Source organism: Urocitellus parryii, unplaced genomic scaffold, assembly GCF_045843805.1.
Source record: "Urocitellus parryii isolate mUroPar1 unplaced genomic scaffold, mUroPar1.hap1 Scaffold_88, whole genome shotgun sequence".
Taxonomy (NCBI): Eukaryota; Metazoa; Chordata; class Mammalia; order Rodentia; family Sciuridae; genus Urocitellus; species Urocitellus parryii.
The window spans coordinates 994,473-1,016,549 of record NW_027554213.1 but is presented as its reverse complement, the minus strand read 5'-3'; the positions used below and the strand labels follow the sequence as shown (position 1 = coordinate 1,016,549).

Sequence of the window (22,077 nt, the reverse complement as noted above, 5' to 3'; positions counted from 1 at the left end):
TTGAAAAGTAGCTGGCTATAAGATCAACATACTAAGTTTGATGTTTTATCCGTCAGTTAATGTTTAACATGCTAATTATGTTAAATTAATAAATTCAGTTCTAATCCAATGAGAGTTATTTGGAAAACCTGTGTTTTTTTGTTGTTATTGTTGTTACATTGATAACTTTATTAAAAATTGAATAGAACATAATTTAAAGGCTCCATATCCATCATCTTGCTCCCCACTTCCATCTTCACTGAGAAATTCTGCAAAATTTTTTTCTGGGTCTGCTGTTTTTGGCTTCTATTATTAACCACATCTTTATTTCCAAATCTGGTATTGCAACTTTTTGATCATTTTAGAATTAGCCTCAAGAGAATGATGTCTCCTATTGATCCATTGCCAAAGCTGTCACTTTTGTCAATTTTCTGATAGTCTTTTCCTGGATACATTTTGATCCTCCAGTTACAAGTTGCTTATATAGCCTTCAGAGGACTCATTGCATGTCTGTATTTATTTCATCACATTTTGAATAAAAGTTCTGCTCAATATGGCATCTTCTGCACATTCCTCCTACTGACTTTATTCTTTCTTTTTTTCTGACAAAATCTTGATTTTACTCAAAATTTGGACATCTTATATCTGTACTTGCTCCAAATTTAATTTAATAGAATCAGGAAAGTTTTGGAAGAACATTAAATAGGGTCTGTCAGAATCATGTAAAAAACAATTTTATACAAAATTTTGATGTAGTTCAAAACCTACTCATGTCTAAAAATATTACTAACAAAAAGTTGGAAAGTTTTCCTCAGATATAAAATATTGGTACCTTTGTTTAAAAACAAATTAATCTAAAGTGAGATTGTTCATTATGTTCAATCTTCAGAAGAATTTCTTTGAAATCAGAAACACAATGTAAATACCTGCTAACAACTGTGAAACACGTAATATTTTAAATGCACATCTTCTATCATTCAGTAATTTTACCAAAATCCTTCAATACAAAAATATAGGTACATGTAAATATTCATGCCAATTTATTTGTAAAATGTAAATTCAGCTAGGCATAGTGATGCATGCCTGCAATCCCAATAACTCAGAAGCCTGAGGCAGGAGGATTACAAGTTCAAGGACAGTCTCAGCAACTTAGAACTTGTCTAAAAATTAAAAAAAAATAAAATTAAAAGAAATGGGGATATAGCTCACTGGTTTGGTGACTCTGGTTGTTTCCACATAGGAGCCTAATTGCACTGTGACTTTTGTATATAAAATTGTGTTTTTATATAGAATGTAAACAAGATTGTATACAGAGGGTGCAATGATGAAATGCATAGCTTCACAGTGAAATCAAAATATCTTTCTTATATTAGGAAATCAACTGTAGTGTGAATGTCTTTTTTATATAAAAGAGTGCAATAAAAAGATACAACAATGTACACAATTCATAATATAATGTATAATATTCCATAAAATATTATGCTTCATATCTCTAAATAAGAAACATGGATCCTAAGGCAAATTAAAAGATTAATTTTGTTTTAAAATTAGCACAACATGTTACTAAATTGTCTCATTTCTAATAAGATTTTAGTCTATCATTTTCTAATTAGACAGGATGAAAAATACTAATGACTCAAAATCAAATGATAAACAACATAAAATAAAGAAAATAATGAAGAAATTAATATAAGCTGTACACAGAATGATGAGATTTGATCATTAAAATATCTAAATTTCTTACTTGCAGAGAAAATACCAGATTTTGGTTACACAGTTTTATGTTTAAAGCCTTGAAATTTGGTAATTTTTTTTGCTATATCTAAGAGATGAAGATACAATAATCAGAGTGAGACTTGTGTGTATATATAAATAAAAAATATCTAAGTATATTATGGCTAACATAATTGTAAAATGATCTCATTTGTCTTTAAATCAGTGGCTAACATAATTTTAAAATGATCTCACTTTTCTTTCAATCAGTGGCATTCAGGAAATGAAAATATAATAAATTTTTTTATGAATAAGCATGCACGTGCATTTCTAGTGATTAAGTTTATGCATGGATTCCTCTGAGCCACTTGTCCCCATATGTTTGGTCAAATATTATTCAGATGATGCACATGAAGGTGATTTTTTAATGAGACTGATTTGAATCAGTAGAGTGTGAAAGCAGATTACCATTTTTACTGTGGTAGCTCTTACCCAATTTGAATGTTTGAATAGAACAAAATATTATGATTAACTGAGTAAGTAATATGGAGCTTCTCACACCTGATTACCTGAACAGAAACATCTTTTTCTGCTTTGTTTCTGCCATTGGACAAAAACTGAAACATCAGTTCTTCTTTGATCTTGAATTGTCTGATGTTTAGACTGGAACATATCTTCCCTCTTCCTCTTCTATATCCCCAGCTTTCCTACTGCAGATTCTACAACTCCTCAGCTTTTATAATTGCATAAGCCAATTTCTTAACATAAGTCATATTTATGTCTGTACAAGAATGAATGTGTGGTGTGTGGATACAATGTTTTTTTTTTCTATTTCTGTAAATAATCCTGACTATCTCACTATGGAAATCAGATACCAGTAAATTTACCATATAATTTATTCAACCAGAATGAGATTTTGAAGAAGTTTTAAGTCTCCTAAAAATTTCCAAATGAGGAAAGGAATATGCAGACTTCAATCATCATGTGAATTATTCATGGCCCATATCACACTTCCCCTAAAACCTTTTTAAACTGAAATACAATGAGAATGTAGGGAAGTACTATGTAAAGGAAACAACAGTAAGAGCTGTTTGTAAAATCAGTATACAGATTCTTCACCATGGTTCCAGATTTATTTGCCTACATAAATTAGAGTGAAAACAGCATCTAAGACGTTAGGAGGAAATTATGAGTATGTGATTTTTCTAGAACCATTAGGGACAGTTTTTTTTTTTTTTTAATATTAGAGTAAAAACCCTTTCCATGAAATCTATGGACACACTTTCCTTGCCTTTTACAGTCACCTGTTCAAAACTTTCATTGAACATTTATTGTGTGACATTACATCTTCTAAATTTTGTAGATAAACTGGCAAGAATCAAGGACTACAAGATGCTTTTATGTAACCTGTTTCATAAAGGAAAAATTACAAGTAATGAAAAAACATATTTTCCAACAGCATCTCCTTCCCCTGAAAAAAGGCAGCAATCAAAATTAATTTAAAAAGAGCATCATGATGCCACAGAGAGTGAGGAATTTAGAGCATGTACAACAACAACAACAACAACAACAACAAATATATCCTTTTAATTCCAGAAACACAGGAGGCTTGTGGCATAAGGATTGAAAGTTGGAAGCCAGAATGGGTAACTATCTCAATATTAAACAACAACAACAAAAAACTGGGAATGCAGGTCAGAGGTAGAGCACTCTTGGGTTCAGTTTTCAGTGCTGACAGCAAAATCAAACTATACAAAAAAGAAAGAAATCACCAAATCAATTTCTTGACTATGTGCCTAAAATGTATGTACAATAATTATTCTGACATTTATTTAATATTTTTACTAAAACAACTAGATGGAAAAAGTGTAAACAGGCTCTCTGAAGCAACATAATCGAAAGAAGTAAATTAGGCCAGGTCTGCCTGTAATCCTAGCAGCTCAAAAGGCTGAGGCAGGATGATTACAAGTTCAAACCCAGATTCCTCCACAATGGTGAGGCACCAAGCAAATTAGCGAGACTCTTTTGGAAGGAAAAGTCAAAATAGGGTTGGAGATGTGGCTCATTAATTGATTGCCACTGAGTTTAATCCCCAGAACTCCCCCAAAAGAAAGCAAGTACAAAATAGTTAAGCAGAAAATTCATTTGCTTTTTAAAAATGTTTGAGAAGAAAATTTCAGTGAACAATATTTGTTGGAATCACACCTGAAAAATCAAAAGCAATCTGAAAGTAGACGAAAGTGCTCTGATAATAGCTGAAATCAATGGAAATTAGTAGCACTTGTGGAGGGAAATGAGATTGGATGGTTCCAGAAAATCTCCTTCTCCCACATGACTCTTTGGTAGTCCCTCCTGCTTTTAAAAGATTAAAGGAAAGTGCGTGGGCACTTGAAGTGAGAAAAGAAACTCATTGATTAGTTTTGATTCTTATTTAAGGATAGCAGTTACTCTCTCTTACTAGGTACTTTAAAGTTTTAAATAATTTTTACAAGGAAACCACCCATGTGTAATCAACAAAACTATAATCCTTGGCATAAATATGGAATATTATTAGTTTTAATTCAAGCGTGGCAGATTTGAAAAACAAGAAGAAGTGTAGAATGGAAAGATAAGCCAAGAGAAGATACTTAAAATGGGGAAAAATTTTAATAACTCCACAAAAGTTTATCCAAATGGCCAGTGAAAATATATTCAATCTCATTATTACTACTCAAGGAAATACAAATTAAAACCACAAGATACCATTACATACATATATATGACAGAACTTAATAATTGAAAATATGTATAAAGAGCAACATGATCTTTTATGTATTCTAATAGCAGTAAAATCTGTACTAGTTTGGAAAACTGCTTAGTATTATTTCTTAAACTTGAAGATATACATACTTGATGACAAAACATTTCTATCCCTGAATATGTACTACACAGTAATTAACTGCATAAGTCTACCAAGAGACATGCACAAGAATAAAATTATGTCATTTGCAGGTGTAATGGTGGAACTAGAAAACATCATGCTAAATGATATAAGCCAATTCCAAGAAACCAAAGGCTGAATATATTCTCTGATAAATGGATGCTGATCCACAGTGGGAGTGGGGGTAGGGAAGAATGAAGGACCTTTGGATAGCGCAAAGGAGAGTGAAGGGAGGGGTGAAGCATTGGGGATGGGAAGGACATTACAATTAAACAGACACTATTAGCTTATGTATATATGTATAATTACAGTACTGGTGTGACTCAGCACCATGTACACCCAAAGGAATGAGAATTTATGCTCCATTTGTGTACATTGTGTCAAAATGAATTCTGCTTAGGACAAAAAAATCACAGTACCTGGCACATAGTAGATGTTCAATAAATATTGTTAAAGTAATTTACACAAAAGAATGTTCATAATAGCAAGTTTTATCAGTAATAGAAAAACATTGTTGGGCTGGGCTTGTGGCTCACTTGTAGAGTTCTCACCTAGCAAGTGTGTGGCGCTGGGTTTGATCCTCAGCACCACAGAAAAATAAAATATAATAAAAGCATAAAAATTATCAACCATTCCCATTCCCTCCCACCTCTCATCCCTGTTTACTGTAAATATTCTTCTCAAGCTCTCAAGGGAATGGGAGTGAGAAGGGAAATTGCATGGAAATGGAAGGCGATCCTCAGGGTTATACAAAATGTCATATAAGAGGTAAGGAGGGGTAAGTCAAGAGAATACAAATGGAAGACATGATTTACAGTAGAAGGGGTAGAGAGAGAAAAGGGGAGGGGAGGGGAGGGGAGGGGAGGGGAGGGGGGATAGTAGACAATAGGACAGACAGCAGAATACATCAGACACTAGAAAGGCAATATGTCAATCAATGGAAGGGTAACTGATGTGATACAGCAATTTGTATACGGGGTAAAAGCAGGAGTTCATAATCCACTTGAATCAAACCGTGTAATATGATGTATTAAGAACTATGTAATGTTATGAACGACCAATAAAAAAAAAAATACAACTCTCCATTTATGCATTTCATTGATTGTCAGTGTTTTTGCCTTTATCTTTTTAAATAAATGTACCTGACACAAAAAAAAAAAAATTATCAACCATAAAAGAATAAATTACATCTTATGAAGAAAACTGGAAGAAAATTTAGTACAACACCATTATCAGTGATGCTTACATATAAGAGATGACAATATTCTTTTGTATATATGTACCACATTTTGTTTATCTGCTCATCTATTGATGAATTCTTGGGATTCCTTCCACCTTTTGGCTACCATGCACATCTCATTCTGTAAGGATTAGTGGTGTTGAGTACCTTTTTGGCCCTTTTTTTGGAAAAATATCTAGGTAAGTCCTTTGCCCATTCTCTAACCAGAATTTTAAAATAATTTATAAATAGAAATTCTTTATACATTCAGGACATGTATTGGAGACATGATTTTCATGATACTATTTAGTATTTTAGTACTAATTAGTACTCACTCAAAATAAGTTCAATTTCCTGTTACTTTGGAATGAGAATCATAAGAAATAAGGCTGGACTAGTGTGACTTAAGGTTATCACTTTCTTTAGGAATATAAAACACAATATCAGACCATATTTAAGCCACTGTTTTAATTTAAAGTGGCTATCTACTTCAGTGACAAGAAAAATCTATTTGTTAAATTACTATTTAAATAGTTTTTGAATTTTATTTCCCCAAAGCACATACATTATATGGTCAGATGGAAAAACATTTATATAATGAGAAATTGTTAGATATCATACATACACAGTTGCCTAAAATTTATTTTCAAATACATTGTTGAATTGCTGTTACTGATAGCAATATTTTAAAGTTCTTTTTGTAGAAAACACTTTTCTTTTTTGTTCTTTACAAATTGGTCCCCTCCCATGGTTGATTATAAATCTTGTTTTTCATTTTTTTCCTCATATTAATTCATATGAAGCCTCTTTATAAAGATGAATTTTAGTTTTTAAAACATTCTTCAATCATTATTTAATAGGAAGAAGAAAATAATCTCATTTCCCAATTTACAAATTCTTTATGATACAATTTTATATTCACATGAAAATATCAAGTCTGTCCTTCATTGCTAAAGACATATGTACTCTCTGACTTCAGCAAATTTAGAGTAAGCATTGGTTCCTTTTTTAGGAGGTCTGTAGTTTAAAGCTTCAGGGGAAGGTGTATTGTTACACCTCCTAAACCTTTTAGGCACATGACTTCACTTCTCTGTACTTCACTTCCTTTATTTGTGCCATGTTTATGATAAAAAGGCTTATCTTACAGGGATGTAATAAAGATTAATAAGCTAATGCATAAGAGAACATGGACAGAGAAATGCAAAAACAGTCATCTTTCTTTGGTTTAATATCTAATTTTTAAGTGTTTATAAAATAAGTCATTTATTTTAGTAAATTCTGCCAGTTTTGTGGGGGTACTTACCATGTGTAGGAACTCTAGTAAAAACGAATATAAATAAACTGTAAAATATCCACACAGGAATACTATAGAGCAGTTCAAATCAGTGATCAGATCTGATATCAACATGAATATCATTCAAAAATATAATGTTGAATGAAAAAAAGAAAGCTGTAAGCTCAAATATGATATGATGCCATTTACATAAAGTAGGCACATTAACAGGTAACAAAAGCATATAAAAAGGAAAGATATATACCAACATCATAATAGGTGCCTGCTTAGAGGGAAGGAGGAAACTAGAGAATTTACACACAAGAGACTAACAATCCATGATGTTTTCTTTTTTAAAAATGTTTTTAGTTGTAGATGGACACAATACCTTTATGTTATTTATTTGTTTGTTTGCTTTTTAAAATATTTTTTAGTTGTTGATGGACATTTATTTTATTTATTTGTATGTGGTGCTGAGAACTGAACCCAGTGTCTCTTGCATGCTAGGCAAGTGTGCTACCACTGAGTCACAACCCCAGCCCCTATGTTATTTATTTTTATGTGGTGCTAAGGATCAAAACAAATGACTCACACATGATAGGCACACTGAGCTATAGCCCAAGCCCATGATGTTCTTTTATTTAAAGGAAAATCTGAAGCAATTATGACAAACTCTCAACATATTAATTCTGGGAGATGTGTACGCAGGTATTTGCTATTTTATGCATTTTATCTTATAAAAATTGTGGGAAAATGAAAAAAAAGTCAATTTGAAAATAAGAAATGGTGTTGAGCTGGATGGACCTATTTAGGAAGAGTAGTCAGGGAGATCTTCACCAAGAAGGTGACATAGAAGGGCTGGGACTGTAGCTCATCAGTAGTGCACTTGCTGGCATGTGTAAGGCACTGGGTTCGATCCTCAGCACCACATTAAAGATATTCTGTGTCCATCTCCAACTAAAAAATATATATTAAAAAAAGAAGGTGACATATAAGCTGAAACCTGAGTTGAAAAATGCAAACCCTGCACAAAGTTCGGGGGGGGGGGGAGTTTTCCAGACAAAAGGAACCACATGCATAAGGGCTCTATGGAGGAAAAGAATTAAATATGTGTGCAGAATACAATAAAAATGGTGACCCATGTGGCTGAACTAAAGCAGGGATGTGGGTGAAGGGGTCAGCAGGTAGGTAGCACAAAGGTGAGGTGATACAAATTAACACCTTGGAGTCCAAGGTAAACTGAGATGGGATCCACTGAAGGGCTTGCAGATGCTATTATACTTTTATAACAGAGTTCCATCTGCTATTGGGACTATATTAGAAGGGATAAGAGAAGAAGGGAAACACCAGAGGAAGGCTGCTATGGTGATCCTAGTCACAGAGGATGGTGGCCTGACCTTATCATGGGGGTGGCAGTATCAATGAAGAGAAATGGATAATCAAAATATTTCAAAGATAGGTTGGCAGGACTTAACTGAAAACAGGATATTAGAACTGGGATGAGAAGAAAGTAATGGAAAGAACTTCTTCTTAATATAAAAATATTTGGTGTTTGCCCTTTTGTGCCCACTACTTTCAAGCATTCTATTAGATGTTGCTGAAAGATTAAAAAAAAATTCCCAGCCCCTGAAACTGTTTTAAGAAAATGGAATGAACAAGCATATCAAACTCATGAAAATCTAACCTGTAAGAGTGAATGAATGTAAACGTAACCTGATGTCATTAAACTGGAGAGTGAGGAAGATCAGGTTAAATCACTCATGGAAAGTGAGTTGTGAAAAGTGAGTTGTGCACAGAAATTTGCAGTGTGGGTGGACAAAGGCAGAAGAAATGGCAAAGTAAAAACACAAACTTGAAAATAATTTGGTAAACAGCATACAAAAAAGCAGACTATACAGCCCTCGAACAAAAGAAAAACATAATTGGAGGTAAGAGAGGCTCTCAGGCCAGAAATAACAGCAAAATGTGTTTATTTTCTAGATAACATTTACTGAGTACTTTCTATGTATCACACATGCAACAAGGCATTAGCACCCATTATTCATTTAATTTTCTCAACGATCCCATTGGGTAGATACCATTATTAAAAAGAGGGAAGCTAAGGCTCAAGAGAGGTTAAATAGACATGGATTACCACTGGGGAAACAACAGAGGCAGAACAGAGTTATGTTTGCTGCCTCAGTCTACATGCTTAGCTGGTAAGCCAGGAGCCTAGAGGTGGTAGGCAGAACAGTTAGAGCAGGGAGTCTGAGGTTCCTGGGCCACTTAATAAAGTTGTTCTGCAAGTCACCTCCCTGTGCCTCAAATTTCTCATCTATAAACTGTGAATTATATCTTCCCATAACAATTCAACCTTTCCACCATGGTTGCACTCAAATAGCACCAACTGAAGGCATTGATCACTTCCCTGTTGCAAAATTCAGTGCAAAATTTTCAAAACTATCATTATTGTCTCTTCCTGAAAGCTGCCTACTACACCTCCCTGAAACACTCTTTCCTGGCTTCCATGACACCACTTGTTGCTATCTTTTCTACTTTTCTGGCTACTTTTTATAACCTACTTTTTAGGTTCATTCTCCTTCAGCAAGCTGAGGATCCTTACACCCATTCTTTTTCCACTCTCTCCTCTCTCCCCAAAAAATCTCATTCATCTCCATGGCTTAATTTACCACTTATATATCAATGACTCACAAGTTTATATCCTGCCACTTCAAACTTAACATATCCTTAACAGGGTGCTGTTGGATGGGAGAAATAAATTCTAATGTTCTATAACACAGTAGGTTAATAATGAGTGAAAACCTTTAATTGAATATTTCAAAATAGCTAGTGGAGAGGATTTTGAGGAACCCTACCACAAACAAACAAATACTTGCAGGGGTGGATATGCCAATTGCCACAGTCTAAGCATTAAATATTGTATACATGTAATGAAATGTCACATTGTGCCCCATAAATATGTACAATTACTATGCAACAATTAAAAATTTAATAACATTTTTTAAAATTAACACATCCAAGATCAAACTATTCATTATTCCCTCTCCCTGCCCCAAACTTGGTCATATTCCAGTCTTCTCTACCTCAGTAAAAGGCACCTCATCCATCTATCTGCACAAATCAGGCATTCAGGGGCTGACCTTCATACTGTTCACATGCAAAACTCCACATCAAGTTTATTACCAAGTTTTGATGATATTTCTCTCTTAATCCTACCCCAATTGCTATCATCAGCGAAGCTACCACCATATCTTGCCTGAAATATTCTAATAACAACCTACTAATCAGTTTCCCCTCATCCACTGTGACCCATACAATTCACTCAGAATGATGTTCTCAAAATGTCAGTGTAAGCCAATTGCTCTCATCTCCACATAAAACCCATTAACATTTGCCCCTTACTCAAAAATGGCCTGCAAGGCCTGTATGGCCTGACTGTGGCCACTTCCCAGCCTCATCTCACATCACTCCCTACTTCTTTAGTACAATCCTGTTAAATCAGCCTTCTCTCTATTCCTTGGCCACATAATGCTTCTACCCACCAAAGGGCCTCTGCACATGCTATCTTTCATCCTGGAATACTTGTCCTACAACACTTTTTCTAATTAACTCCAGCCCATACTCTGCAGACTCAAGGGCTATGGGTTCTGGAATCCTGTTTCATTCTAGGTCAAGGGCCTTCCACTGCTATCAGCACTCAGAAATTTATGTTTCTTTTCTTAGCACTTATTTTCTTCAGAATGGCATAAATATTCACTTGGCCATTTGATTAATTGCTCTCACTTTCCAAAATGAAAACTCCATGAAGACAAAATCCTTGAATACTTACTCTTAACATCAATTCTCCAATACCAGAACCATGCCTGATACCTAGTAGGTGCTCAATACCTTGCACAAACGCTTCCTCTGGGTAGTTCTAAGAAACAATAGTAGAAGGACTACACTATGCTAAGGACTTTGTAACTGAAGCCCACTGTTACCTCTGACACTATCATCTTCTGACAAGGAAGAATGACATGCTCAAAGCAAATGAGTGGGTGAACATGGCACCCTTGGTGTCTATTCTAGGGCCTTCTCCAGTGCAAATGCTGGCATTTCCATGTGGTTTTGTACCTACAGAAGATCCTTTCCCTTGTTTACTAGTAAGTAATCATGAGTTTTGTCTTCCAAGCTCTTGCTCTAGTTTTATTGGAATCATTAGCTAAGGTTTTCATCTCAAGCTGGCAGGTCACTAGCAATGTCATTTGTCTCCATTTCCCTCCATGGTACACACTCAGCAAATATTACTTGAAGAATTTCTGGCTATGAGGCAAGAACCAGTAATTGAATTAAATATTTTCACTGTCTGTAAGTCAGTCTGCTGAAAACAAATTATTTTCTCTGCCCTATCAGGACACAATTAAAGAAGAAATATCCAGATTTTTTCTGTGGTTAAATTATCAGCTGTCCATTGCATCATGCCATGCAGTCCAACGTAAATAGAACACGTACCCTTCCCTGTTGGCCAGTGCTCAGAAATATTACATGTGGTCTCAAGAACAATGTACATTATTAATAGCCTATGAGCTTATGCCTTTCCCCACCCACCCCCAACTGTTCTCCCTACCACCCTCCTACACAGGGCTGAAAATGTTGCCTGCCACTACATCAGCATGGGAAAAAATACTGAAACAAATATAGACAAATGTCTGACAATCCAAATTATGAAAGAAACCTAATAGCTTTTGTTCTACTCCCATCCTTACTCAACTCAGCCTCATCACTAGTTTCAAACCATCAAAGCTTTTGTTAAATGTAAAAAAGCCAATAAAAATAGGTAACAGAAAAATAAGCCCCAATCTGTAAGGAAGAATTAGTAACTAGAAGAATTCCAAAGATTACATATAAACTGTTTCTGGAAATCACTCATGCTTTGCTGTCCTTTTTTAAATGTGATTAGTGATTCACTTTTCATTTACATTCCATTTCAGACTGCTTTTCAAAAGAGAGGGAATTTTCAAAGAAAAAGTTTAGATTTTTGAGACTGACACATTGAAGTTTAATATTGGGATATAAACTAATTCAACCAAAAAAAATAATAATAAAAAGGAAAAAGCTGAAAATCCAACAGTAGCACTCAATTTCAAAGGAGGGACAACATCTCTAAAACAATGACTACAGGGCTCAGGAATCTCTGGATTAAAATCAAACAGCTTCTTCACAAATATATACATATGCAAAAAAACTATTCTCCCCAACTTCCAAAACTCCTACAACTTACCAAACTCAGGTCACTGCAATTTTACACAGTATTTATGATCTGGTGAAATGACACAGGCTTACTCTGCTCACTAACATGATGAAACACAAACAGAAAGAGCTAATTCTATTAGTTTTCCCTCAGTTAATCAGTCCTAAGCCATAAGCCCGGCAAGTTTGTTTTTTTTTTAAATTTGACATGGATATACCTTTAATGTGCCTGACTATACGCTTCGAGCCACCATACAGCACTGACAAAAGTAAATTCTTCCAATTAGCAATAAATATACCCAGCATGGCTAAAGTAGGGAAATAGTGTAGTAAAATGTTATACACTGCAGATGCAAACACTTGGGCATCTGATTAATTTGGGGTTGGGGAGGAGGAAATATGCAAGGTTGTCAAAAGCTGCCATGCCACTCATAAATATATTATCTGAGCAGATGAGAAAGGAGAAAACCTACGGGGGAGAAAAGGTCAGTATTTTAATTTTTAGCAATTCTTTCTCTTCAATCCATTTACTTACAATTTATGAAAAGAGAAAAATGGATACAGGGGGAGAAAAAGTGAAGTTATATGGTATTTTCCTCTTAGAGTAGTTTTATCCTGGAAATAACCTATGCAGACTGACTGTATAACCAGACAATTAAAGTGTACACCAGTTTCTATGCCACTGGTGAATAGTAATTAATAACTTCACACTTTTTGTCTCTTAACAAGAAGGGAATGGCACTTTCAAAATCATTACTGCTCTGTCATCTTGGTTCATTGCCAAAGCAAGGAGCTTCAGAACACCTGTCAAATAACACGCAGCTTGTGGAAAAGAAACATATACCAAAATAGGATCATATAAAATTTTCACGTATGTAGAGAATGGAATGAATTTGGGTTAACAAAAAGTCACTCATTCTGACAAGCTTTGGGGGAAGAAAGGAAGAGATTTCCAAAGAATGTATATGACTGGAGTTAATATAATGAAAATCTACCTCAGCAGTGATCAGTGGCATCAACACAAAGTCTAATAGTAGTTATATTCTCAGCCTTAGCCACATTTCCAATTGTTTCAGTAATTAAAAGGACAAAATGCCTCTGCCTTCTCAAATAAGAATGCCTAAGTCAAATGTTTAACTATCCTTTTCCTTATTCTGAGTATCCTGTCCATTCTTATAAACTAAAAATAGGTTTCCATACCAAGATTCTGTTAAAAATATTCATCACCTCACATACACCCATCTATAACTGCAAAAACATGTAGGTGAGTATCATCCCAGAGGTAAGGCAAATAAACATCTATTGCATGGTGCGCAGGCCAAGATCAAATACAAACATTTAAAGCATGATCCCTGAACCATTAAACAGAAGTGGAGATTAGAAAATATAGAAATAATTTGAAGTATAGGCTTTCCTTTTATTTTTATGTTTGTTAATTTAAAAAAGCAATTTAAGTACTGATACTAATTTTGTGCAGATCCATTTTAAATATAATAATAAAAAATTCAACGTATAGGTGAAAAAAGAAGCCAAACTCCATTAGCACATAGTAGGTACTAAGTTTTGTTTGTTTTAGTGAACAGTTGACTATTACATGTTCTCAGTATACCCTATGCTATGTGAGATTGCTTTTGTTGATGGAATTACTAATTATAAACAATATGACTTTGTAATGTCTAGTCGCTGGACAAAACTGGGACTGTCTTCATCTTTGCACTGCCAGCAGCAATTACAGCATGGAGGACATGCTGGAGACTTTCCTTGAAGATTACTGAATCCATGGAAGAATGAAGTTTCTGATAATTAGTGTTTGGCTAAGTTCAATCATTTACTAACCTGAAGGGAAGGAAATCAGGAAAAAGACCCAAAGACAATCACAAAAGTAAGATATTTTACATATAAATGTTTGGTTAAGAACTGTCAAGAAGGTTACTACATTGATGGAGCAGCATACTTCCTAGCACTCAGAAGGTACATAAAGCTGATACATTATGTCCTCCAAAGCAAACCCAGGATAACTGATCACTCTATTTTACAATTCTAAAGAAATTTTATATTTATTATCCAACTGAAATACGTCTTAAAAAAGAGCATAAAAAGTACATTATGCTAATTGGAAAGTGGCATTATGAGAGCAATTGTATGGATCATATGCACACATTATAGGCATTGGAATGATTAACTTACATCTGTGTTTTAGGGGTAACAAGCCTCCACAGGGGTGCACTACTACTTAGTTGACTGACTTCAAAAAGCAGACAAACTGAATTATGTACACTCTATAGTTAACGCTTGTCAGTCTTTGAACAGCATCAATGAAAATCAATTTTCCACTTTCCTGCTCCACCAAAAAAATTTCCAACTTCTAAGATTAAAAATTCAGCTTCTAAGATTAATAGCCTGTGATGAAAAAGTACCTGTGTGGTCCAACATGGCATTCAATCCACAAGACGACTGCCAGCTGGCCTGGTTACCTTCACAGCACATGCCAGAAAGCTGGTTGACAATGGATATATTTGATCGGAACAGGGCTTTGGTTGTAAATTTGTGCAGTGCTTACCCTCCACATTATGCCATGCAAATGTGCAAGTAATTGCCCTGGCTCTAAAATTCCATTAAGGCTCAAAAAAGCTCCTTTGGAGGAAAATAAGAATTAAAAATAGTTCAAGGAGGGACAAGAAGACTGAAGAAAGGGAAAGCAAGCCACAAGTACAGACTCTGACATTTACAACTTCACAAAAGCAAGTAAAACATTAAGCAGGGAATTAGATTATGTGTCTTTCTTGAAAGCTTTCCCCAAGTAAACAGACTTTCAGAAAATTGTTGCTACTACAAGGGTCCCCATTAATGAAAACACAGCCTGGGAAATAAACAATCTGTCTCCAACACTTCTGATTGAAATGTTTAAATGAAGAGAACTAAACCCTCTACAGAGTCTGGAACAAAATCCTCAAATTTAAAATTAAATTTTGACATGGGTACTGCTATAGTTTAGATATGAGGTGTCACCCGAAAGTTGCTGTTAATGCAAGGATATTCAGAGCTGAAATGACTGGATTGAGAAAGTTCTAACCTAATCAGTCCATCCTACTTTGAAGGGATTGGCTAGATGCTAATTGCAGGCACATGGGGCATGACTGGAGAAGGTGAGTCACTGAAGATGTTCCACAAGGCTGCATCTTCCCTGTTATCATCCTTCCCTGCTTCCTGATACCACCATAAACTGAGCAGCTTTCCTCTGCTAGGCCCTTCCCTTGCGATGTGCTGCCTCATCTTGGGCCCAGAACAAAGGAGTTGGATATCTGTGGGTTGAGACCTCTAAAACCATCAGCACCAAATAAGCTTTTCTTCAGTTACTCTTTTCGGGTATTTTGGTTAAAGTGATTAAAAAAACAAACAAACACTAAAACAGGTGCTCAGACAAAGGGGGTTGGGGGGATTAGAGAGACAGTCTTTTAAACCAAGGATGCTGGAACAATTTGATATCAAGAATGAAATTGGATGTGTACCTCATGCCCTATGTAAGAATTATTCAAAGAGGATCTAAATTTAAGAACTAAAACTAAAGACTTTTATAAGAAAATACAGGAGTAGAAATCAGGGATGTAATTAAAAAAATACTTAGAGGTAAATGAGAAAACTGATGCAACATATCAAAACCTCTCGGACAATATAAGGTAGCGCTAGGAGGAAAGTTCAATGCACTGAGCTCATTCATTAAAAGAACAGAAAGTCAACAAATAAATAACCTAATATTATACCTCAAAGCCCTAGAAAAAGAAGAACAAATCAACACCAAAAGCAGGAAAGACAGAAAAATAATTAAAATCAGATCTGAAATCAATGAAACTAAAACAACCACAAAAAATCCAAAAAAATTGACAAAATAGTTGGTTTTTTGAAAAAATAAATTGATAAACCCTTAGCCAAGCTAACAAAGAGAAAGAAAGAAAACTCAAATTACTAAAATTTGTGATGAAAAAGAAAACACAGCAGTACATCTTGACCTTAGATTAAGAAATGGTTCCTTAGATATAATGAAAAGAAAAGGCACCAAAATAAAAATAGATAAACTTAAGTTCATCAAAATAAAAACTTTTGTGCTTCAAAGGACACTATCAAGATAGAGAAAGACAGCTTAAAGAAACAGTGAAAATATTTGCAAATCATATCTGATAAGAGTCTATAATCCAGAATACTTGAATATTGAGAAGTGACATCATAACAACATATATCCATGCGATGGAATGTTATTTGGCCAAAAAAACGGAATGAAATATTGATACATGCTACAATATGAATGAACTCTGAAAACTTGTAAAGTCAAAGAAGCCAGTCACAAAAGATCACACACTCTTATTCAATATAAAAATCCAGAACAACAACAACAACAAAAATCCAGAATAAACATATCTGCAGAGAAAAAAGGTAGTTTGGTCATTATCTAGGATTGGTGAGGCTCGGAGTAAGAAATGGAAAGTGACTGCTATTAATTATAGTGCTTCTTTTGAAAATGTTCTAAAATGGACTTTGGTAAAGATTGTAAAATTAAATATACTCAAAAGTGGTGAATGTCATACTTTATGAGAATTGTATGGCATACTTTATGTGAATCATATCTCAATAAAATTATTATATAATGTTTAAAAATTTTAAAAAAGATTTCACAGAAGTAATCTCAATTCCTTTAACATATAGCACTTCTGCATAGATGAGTAAAATAAAGCCCAGTAAAAGGTCCAGCATTAGCACTTCTTTCAATCATTCACTTGTTCATTTATTCATTCAGTAAATATTTAATAAATATTTCAGTAAACACTTAATCTCAGTAAATATTTAATAAGCACATATTATGATTCAGTTAATATTTAGTATTTATTAAGCCATGTATTACGACCAGGTGTTTTTCTAGGCATTAGAGAGAAAGACAAAAATCCCTGAGCATAGGAAGTATACCTCCAGAGGGAATATGGTGGAGAAAATACGCAATATTAGAAAGAAAAATATAGTGTGGTAGAAGAAGATAAGTATTTAAGGAAAATAAGGAGAGTGAGGAAATTAGGAGATGTTAAGAACTTACAATTTTAAGACTAGTGTTCAGGCTAGGCCTCATTTGAAAAGATGACATCTGAATAAAACAAGAAAATAGGTGAGGAAGTGAGGTATGAGATATATGGAAGTGAAAATAAGTAGTGGATATCACAAAGGCCCAGGTGGAAGCATGCCCAGAAAGACCAGAGTGAAGATGGAGAAGACAAGAAAGAGACAAAGTCAGACAAGTAACAGGAAGCCAAATCTTATAAGGTCTTGGTAGTAAAGACATTTTGCAGAAGGAGATGGGACTTTTCATTTTAATGAGATCACTCTAAACAGCGAATTGAGAGTAGACTGAAGGGAAAAGAGCAAAAACAAAGGTCACTAAGGATTTTACTGACATAATTGAGGCAAGAGTTGATGGTACCTTGAACTAGAGAGACAGTAGTAGAGCTGTCCAGGTGAAGTTAGATTCTGATATACAGACACATTCATCTAGAGAGGCAGATGGCTATGAATTTGAGACAAATAGAAAAGTCAAAGAAAAATGGTAAGGTTTCTGAACTGAGCAACTTATAAGATGACTTTACACATTAAGTACTAAACACGTATAAAGCACCCAATTATGCCAAATCTACTTTACTGTGTCCTGTAATACTAGAAAATCAGTGATATATCTGTTCAAGATGTAGGTCAGCATGTAATTTAATACAGTTTTAACTATGAGCCTCTATGTAGAATTTTTTTTGGGGGGAGGTCATTTTAGTCCAATACTTAATAAATACAAAAGACTGAGGCACATCTGTAATTACATAAAATACTAATATGGTACATTTCACTAGGGTCCTCTGGACAAAGAGATGCAGCAATATTAAGCAGAACGTCTGAAGCAGACAGGCACTCACTCTCTCCCTTGTTCAACCTAAAGGAAAATTAGCATCTGTAGAGTCCATTCCAGTCCTGACTGTAATCTAACCCAAAGGGAGAGTAGCCTATAAAAAGAACTTCTGACCTTCCCCTTCATCTGCTTTCCTTAACCATGCAAGAGGAAGCAAGTCTCAGATGTGACTGTGAAGGGAGGGTGGTGTGACTATGAGGAAGAGCACGAGAGAATTTAGATTGAGAGTGAGGAAATCCCATCTTCCTTAATGAAAGGAGGCCCTAGAACTTTGAAGGTTAGTACTGACAAAAGATTCTGAAAGATTGGAGAAGACAACCCATAACCCCAGGACCATCTCCTACTACCTCTGACATCTAGTGGTATAATGTGGGAGGGAGGGTTACTCCTTTTCTGACAGAGACATGTATCACCATTGCAAATGGGCCCATGCCTGAATTTCCCCAAGCTCAGATGAGATAAATATATTCAAAAACTTCAGTAAATACAAGGGAAATAAGTCTAAATGGTCTTTGATGAAGCTTTCTTCTCTTATGCACACAGATCCCAGCCCATTTCACAGAGATCTAAGATAAGAATTGAGCCTATCTTTCTCTTCCCAGCTGTCTCTAACATCAACTGTTTTATGTCCACCTAAACTTAGACCTTTCAAAGTCCAAAACCCTAAAGGACACACAGAGGTCAATGTTACAGATATCTTGGAGGTGCTAGTTTCCAACTATTAAGACACGAGGATAAGGTCATGCTAAATTTGTCTCAAGTCTAAAGTTTTGGCTATTTTGAAAGAAATAGTTTCAAGTATAAAGAGTACTTCAAATCAGGTCTAAGTGTAATTCATTTACTTCTATAAATGTAATACAGTGTTATAATAAAAGACTATATGTTTATATAATAGACTATTATATATATATATATATATATATATTATATGATTATGCATTATGACAATAAGTATATATAAAAATAAATATGTATGCATCATTATTTAATTTTTGGTCACTGCATTTCTCTCAAATTATTTATAGTCTAAGTTATCATAACCTGGACTGGACTTCCATGGGGTGTTTCCCAAGTGGAGCTTCTTCTTCTCATCTTGATATTTAGCAACATCACTCTCATCAATTTTTAGAGAGGATAGAGACAAATGGACAAGAAAATGGAGATGTTCCTTAGTACAAGTTCATCAATATAAATGATCTGCAGTTAAAATGCCACTTACTTGACTGCAGAAGTTGTTTCTATAGAATTTAATGACATATGACAAGAACCAAGCCTCTAAAATAACTATTAATTTGTACTAAGTACTTCAACTTATTCCATCTGAATCACCACAAATTCTGAGCTATTAGAATACAAATTAATAAAACTGAATACTACTGCATTATCAGATCTGAAGAAATGCAAAGAATTGAGAATCTAAATGTTCCTGAAATATGACAATAAAAAGGGAATAGAGCTGGGGTTGTAGCTTAGTGGTAGAGCATTTGCCTAGCATGTGTGGGGCACTAGGTTCAGTTCTCAGCACCGCATATAAATAAATAAAGGTCCATTGACAAGTAAAAAAAAAAATTAAAGGGAATAGAAGTTTCCTTGGTCTTGAATTTTATACTATAAACAACTTCAAAAGTGGTAAATTAAAAAAAAAATGATAAGTAATCTATGACCACTGAAAAAGGATATTACTTTTTCTTTTATAAAATATGTCTGCTAAAATATATTAAGCCCTCATTTTATTCTTTAAAAAAAATCTCACATTAATCTTGTATTTAAAAAATCAAAATGTTAATAGGCCAGTTGAAATAAAAAAAATGGTCTTAATGGTGACTATTACAATTCTAGAAACAGAATGAGAACTTGCTTTCCTACCACTCATGTGGTTTCCATGGGTCTGGTCTGTGAATTCTTTATTTTAGGTGACAAAAGCATACATTTTTAAGGCTTATATATATATAAAGCAACAGTTCTTTACCAGTTTCACATCAAGTATGTGAGAATCTCTTAAATGCTTTGCACTTTCTTCCCCAAAAATGCACACATAGGCACGACATACAAAATGTTACATAAAATTTTCAGTATTCACAGATCTCCCCTTAGTGCTGTACTTGATTGATAAGATGTTCACATACAACAATCAAAGAATGAGTAAATTTCAAAATTTGTATTTTTTATGTCCAAAAGATGTTTTCATTCCTTCTTCCTACCTTTAATTTCCTCAATTTCACCAACTATGCCTGGCAATATTCAAAACCAGAGTTATTCTTCTGTTACACATGATTATCTTTTAGACCAGGACCAGCAAACTTTTTCTGAAAGGGTATACAATATGTGTTTCAGGCCTTTCAGGTCACTCAATCTCTGTGGCAACTAAACTGCACACATACTCCTACCTTACAAAAAGGAAAAAAATAAGAAAAGAAAAACATAGGGAAGAACAACAAAATCAACCCTGAGAATTTGTTCCTTAGAGGAAGACAAAAAAATAAATGATAGAAGGTACGGAGAAAATGGTCTTTAGTTGTCTCTATAATATTTTACTACTTTTAATTTTAAAGGAAAAAGGTTAATTTTAAGAAAAAAAGATTGGAAAAGTAAAATCTCCACCTACATTCTAGGTTAAAATGGAGGACTCCCTTAACAATTATAAGATTCTATTTTACCACTGACATCAACAAAGGCTAGAGCCTTCTGTCCCAGTTCCATTCCCAAGGCTCCTGATAAGTGCTCCCATATCACCAAGAGGATCCCAGAAAGCCTTAGTCAAGATTGTAATGTTTGCATGTAAGGATTTGGACACATTTTCTAGATGAACAAATTTCATTTCTGAGCACAACTGTAAGCTATAGTCAGTTGGCAAACAGGCTGGCAAGGACTCATTTCAGCCTACTGGGTGGGAAAATGAAAATGCATGGACTCTACACCCAAATATTAGAGCACACACTCACTTGAAAATGCAATGAGAAATCCAAATCAAAAATAATTTTCTCAAGAGTGCAGAAATAACAGAATGCAGAAATAAAACAATACCAATGTCAGTAAGTACTAATTATTCCATAAAGACAAATACAACCATTATGCTAAGGATTATGCAATGAGTATGCTTATAAATATATAGTAAGTTTTAAATCCCTTAATAAAAAAAAAACAAATTCAAAGAAGCAAAATTATATATCAAAATCATTTCTTATTTTCTCTAGATCAGCTTCTAGTACTGTGACTGAGGGAATAGTATATTGTGCCTCCATGGTCAGAGACATATTAGTTACTTGGTAGAAGCATTAGCTTACTATAATAAGTTAAATAATTAGTCTCATGAATAAAACTTGCAATTCAAATATCATCATTATTTTAAACACTAAATAGACTAGACGATTATAATCTTTTGGACAATTTTAACCTTTTATTAATAGTTTCATGAATAATAAAAGTCTAAAATGTGGACAGATTTAAGTCACTAAATGGCCTTCGCTATTGTTCACAGAATAAAATACTTAATTGATTAATGATCTTAGGGTGTCTATAGCCATCTAGTGAACAATCACTTCAATTACCACACCAGACACTTGACAACTGATAAGTTTTCATTATAGTTTAAATATACATGCCCACTTAGTGCTGTAGGCTGACCCAATTTCTTTTTTATGTTCTACTCAATACACTGAGAACAAATACAGATACAGATGGTATTTGTAGTGATTCACTTTTGAGTGTCTATAAACAATGTTTCCATATTCTCTGGAAACACTAACTTCCGTTATTCTTAAATAAGTTTTCACACTGTAAGGTCTCCCATACAATTTCTTAATCATTAATCC

General features: G+C 34.2%; 1 protein-coding gene across 1 annotated transcript in view; it reads right to left on the bottom strand.

Moving 5' to 3' along the window:
• Nucleotides 1-20,529: 20,529 nt before the first annotated feature.
• The window catches only part of LOC144253055 (DNA polymerase alpha catalytic subunit-like), a 65,393-nt gene continuing 63,845 nt past the window's right edge, over nt 20,530-22,077 (bottom strand). Inside the window, 1 exon segment of the mRNA XM_077794998.1 lies at nt 20,530-20,571. Coding sequence (XP_077651124.1) covers nt 20,530-20,571 — 42 coding nt within the window.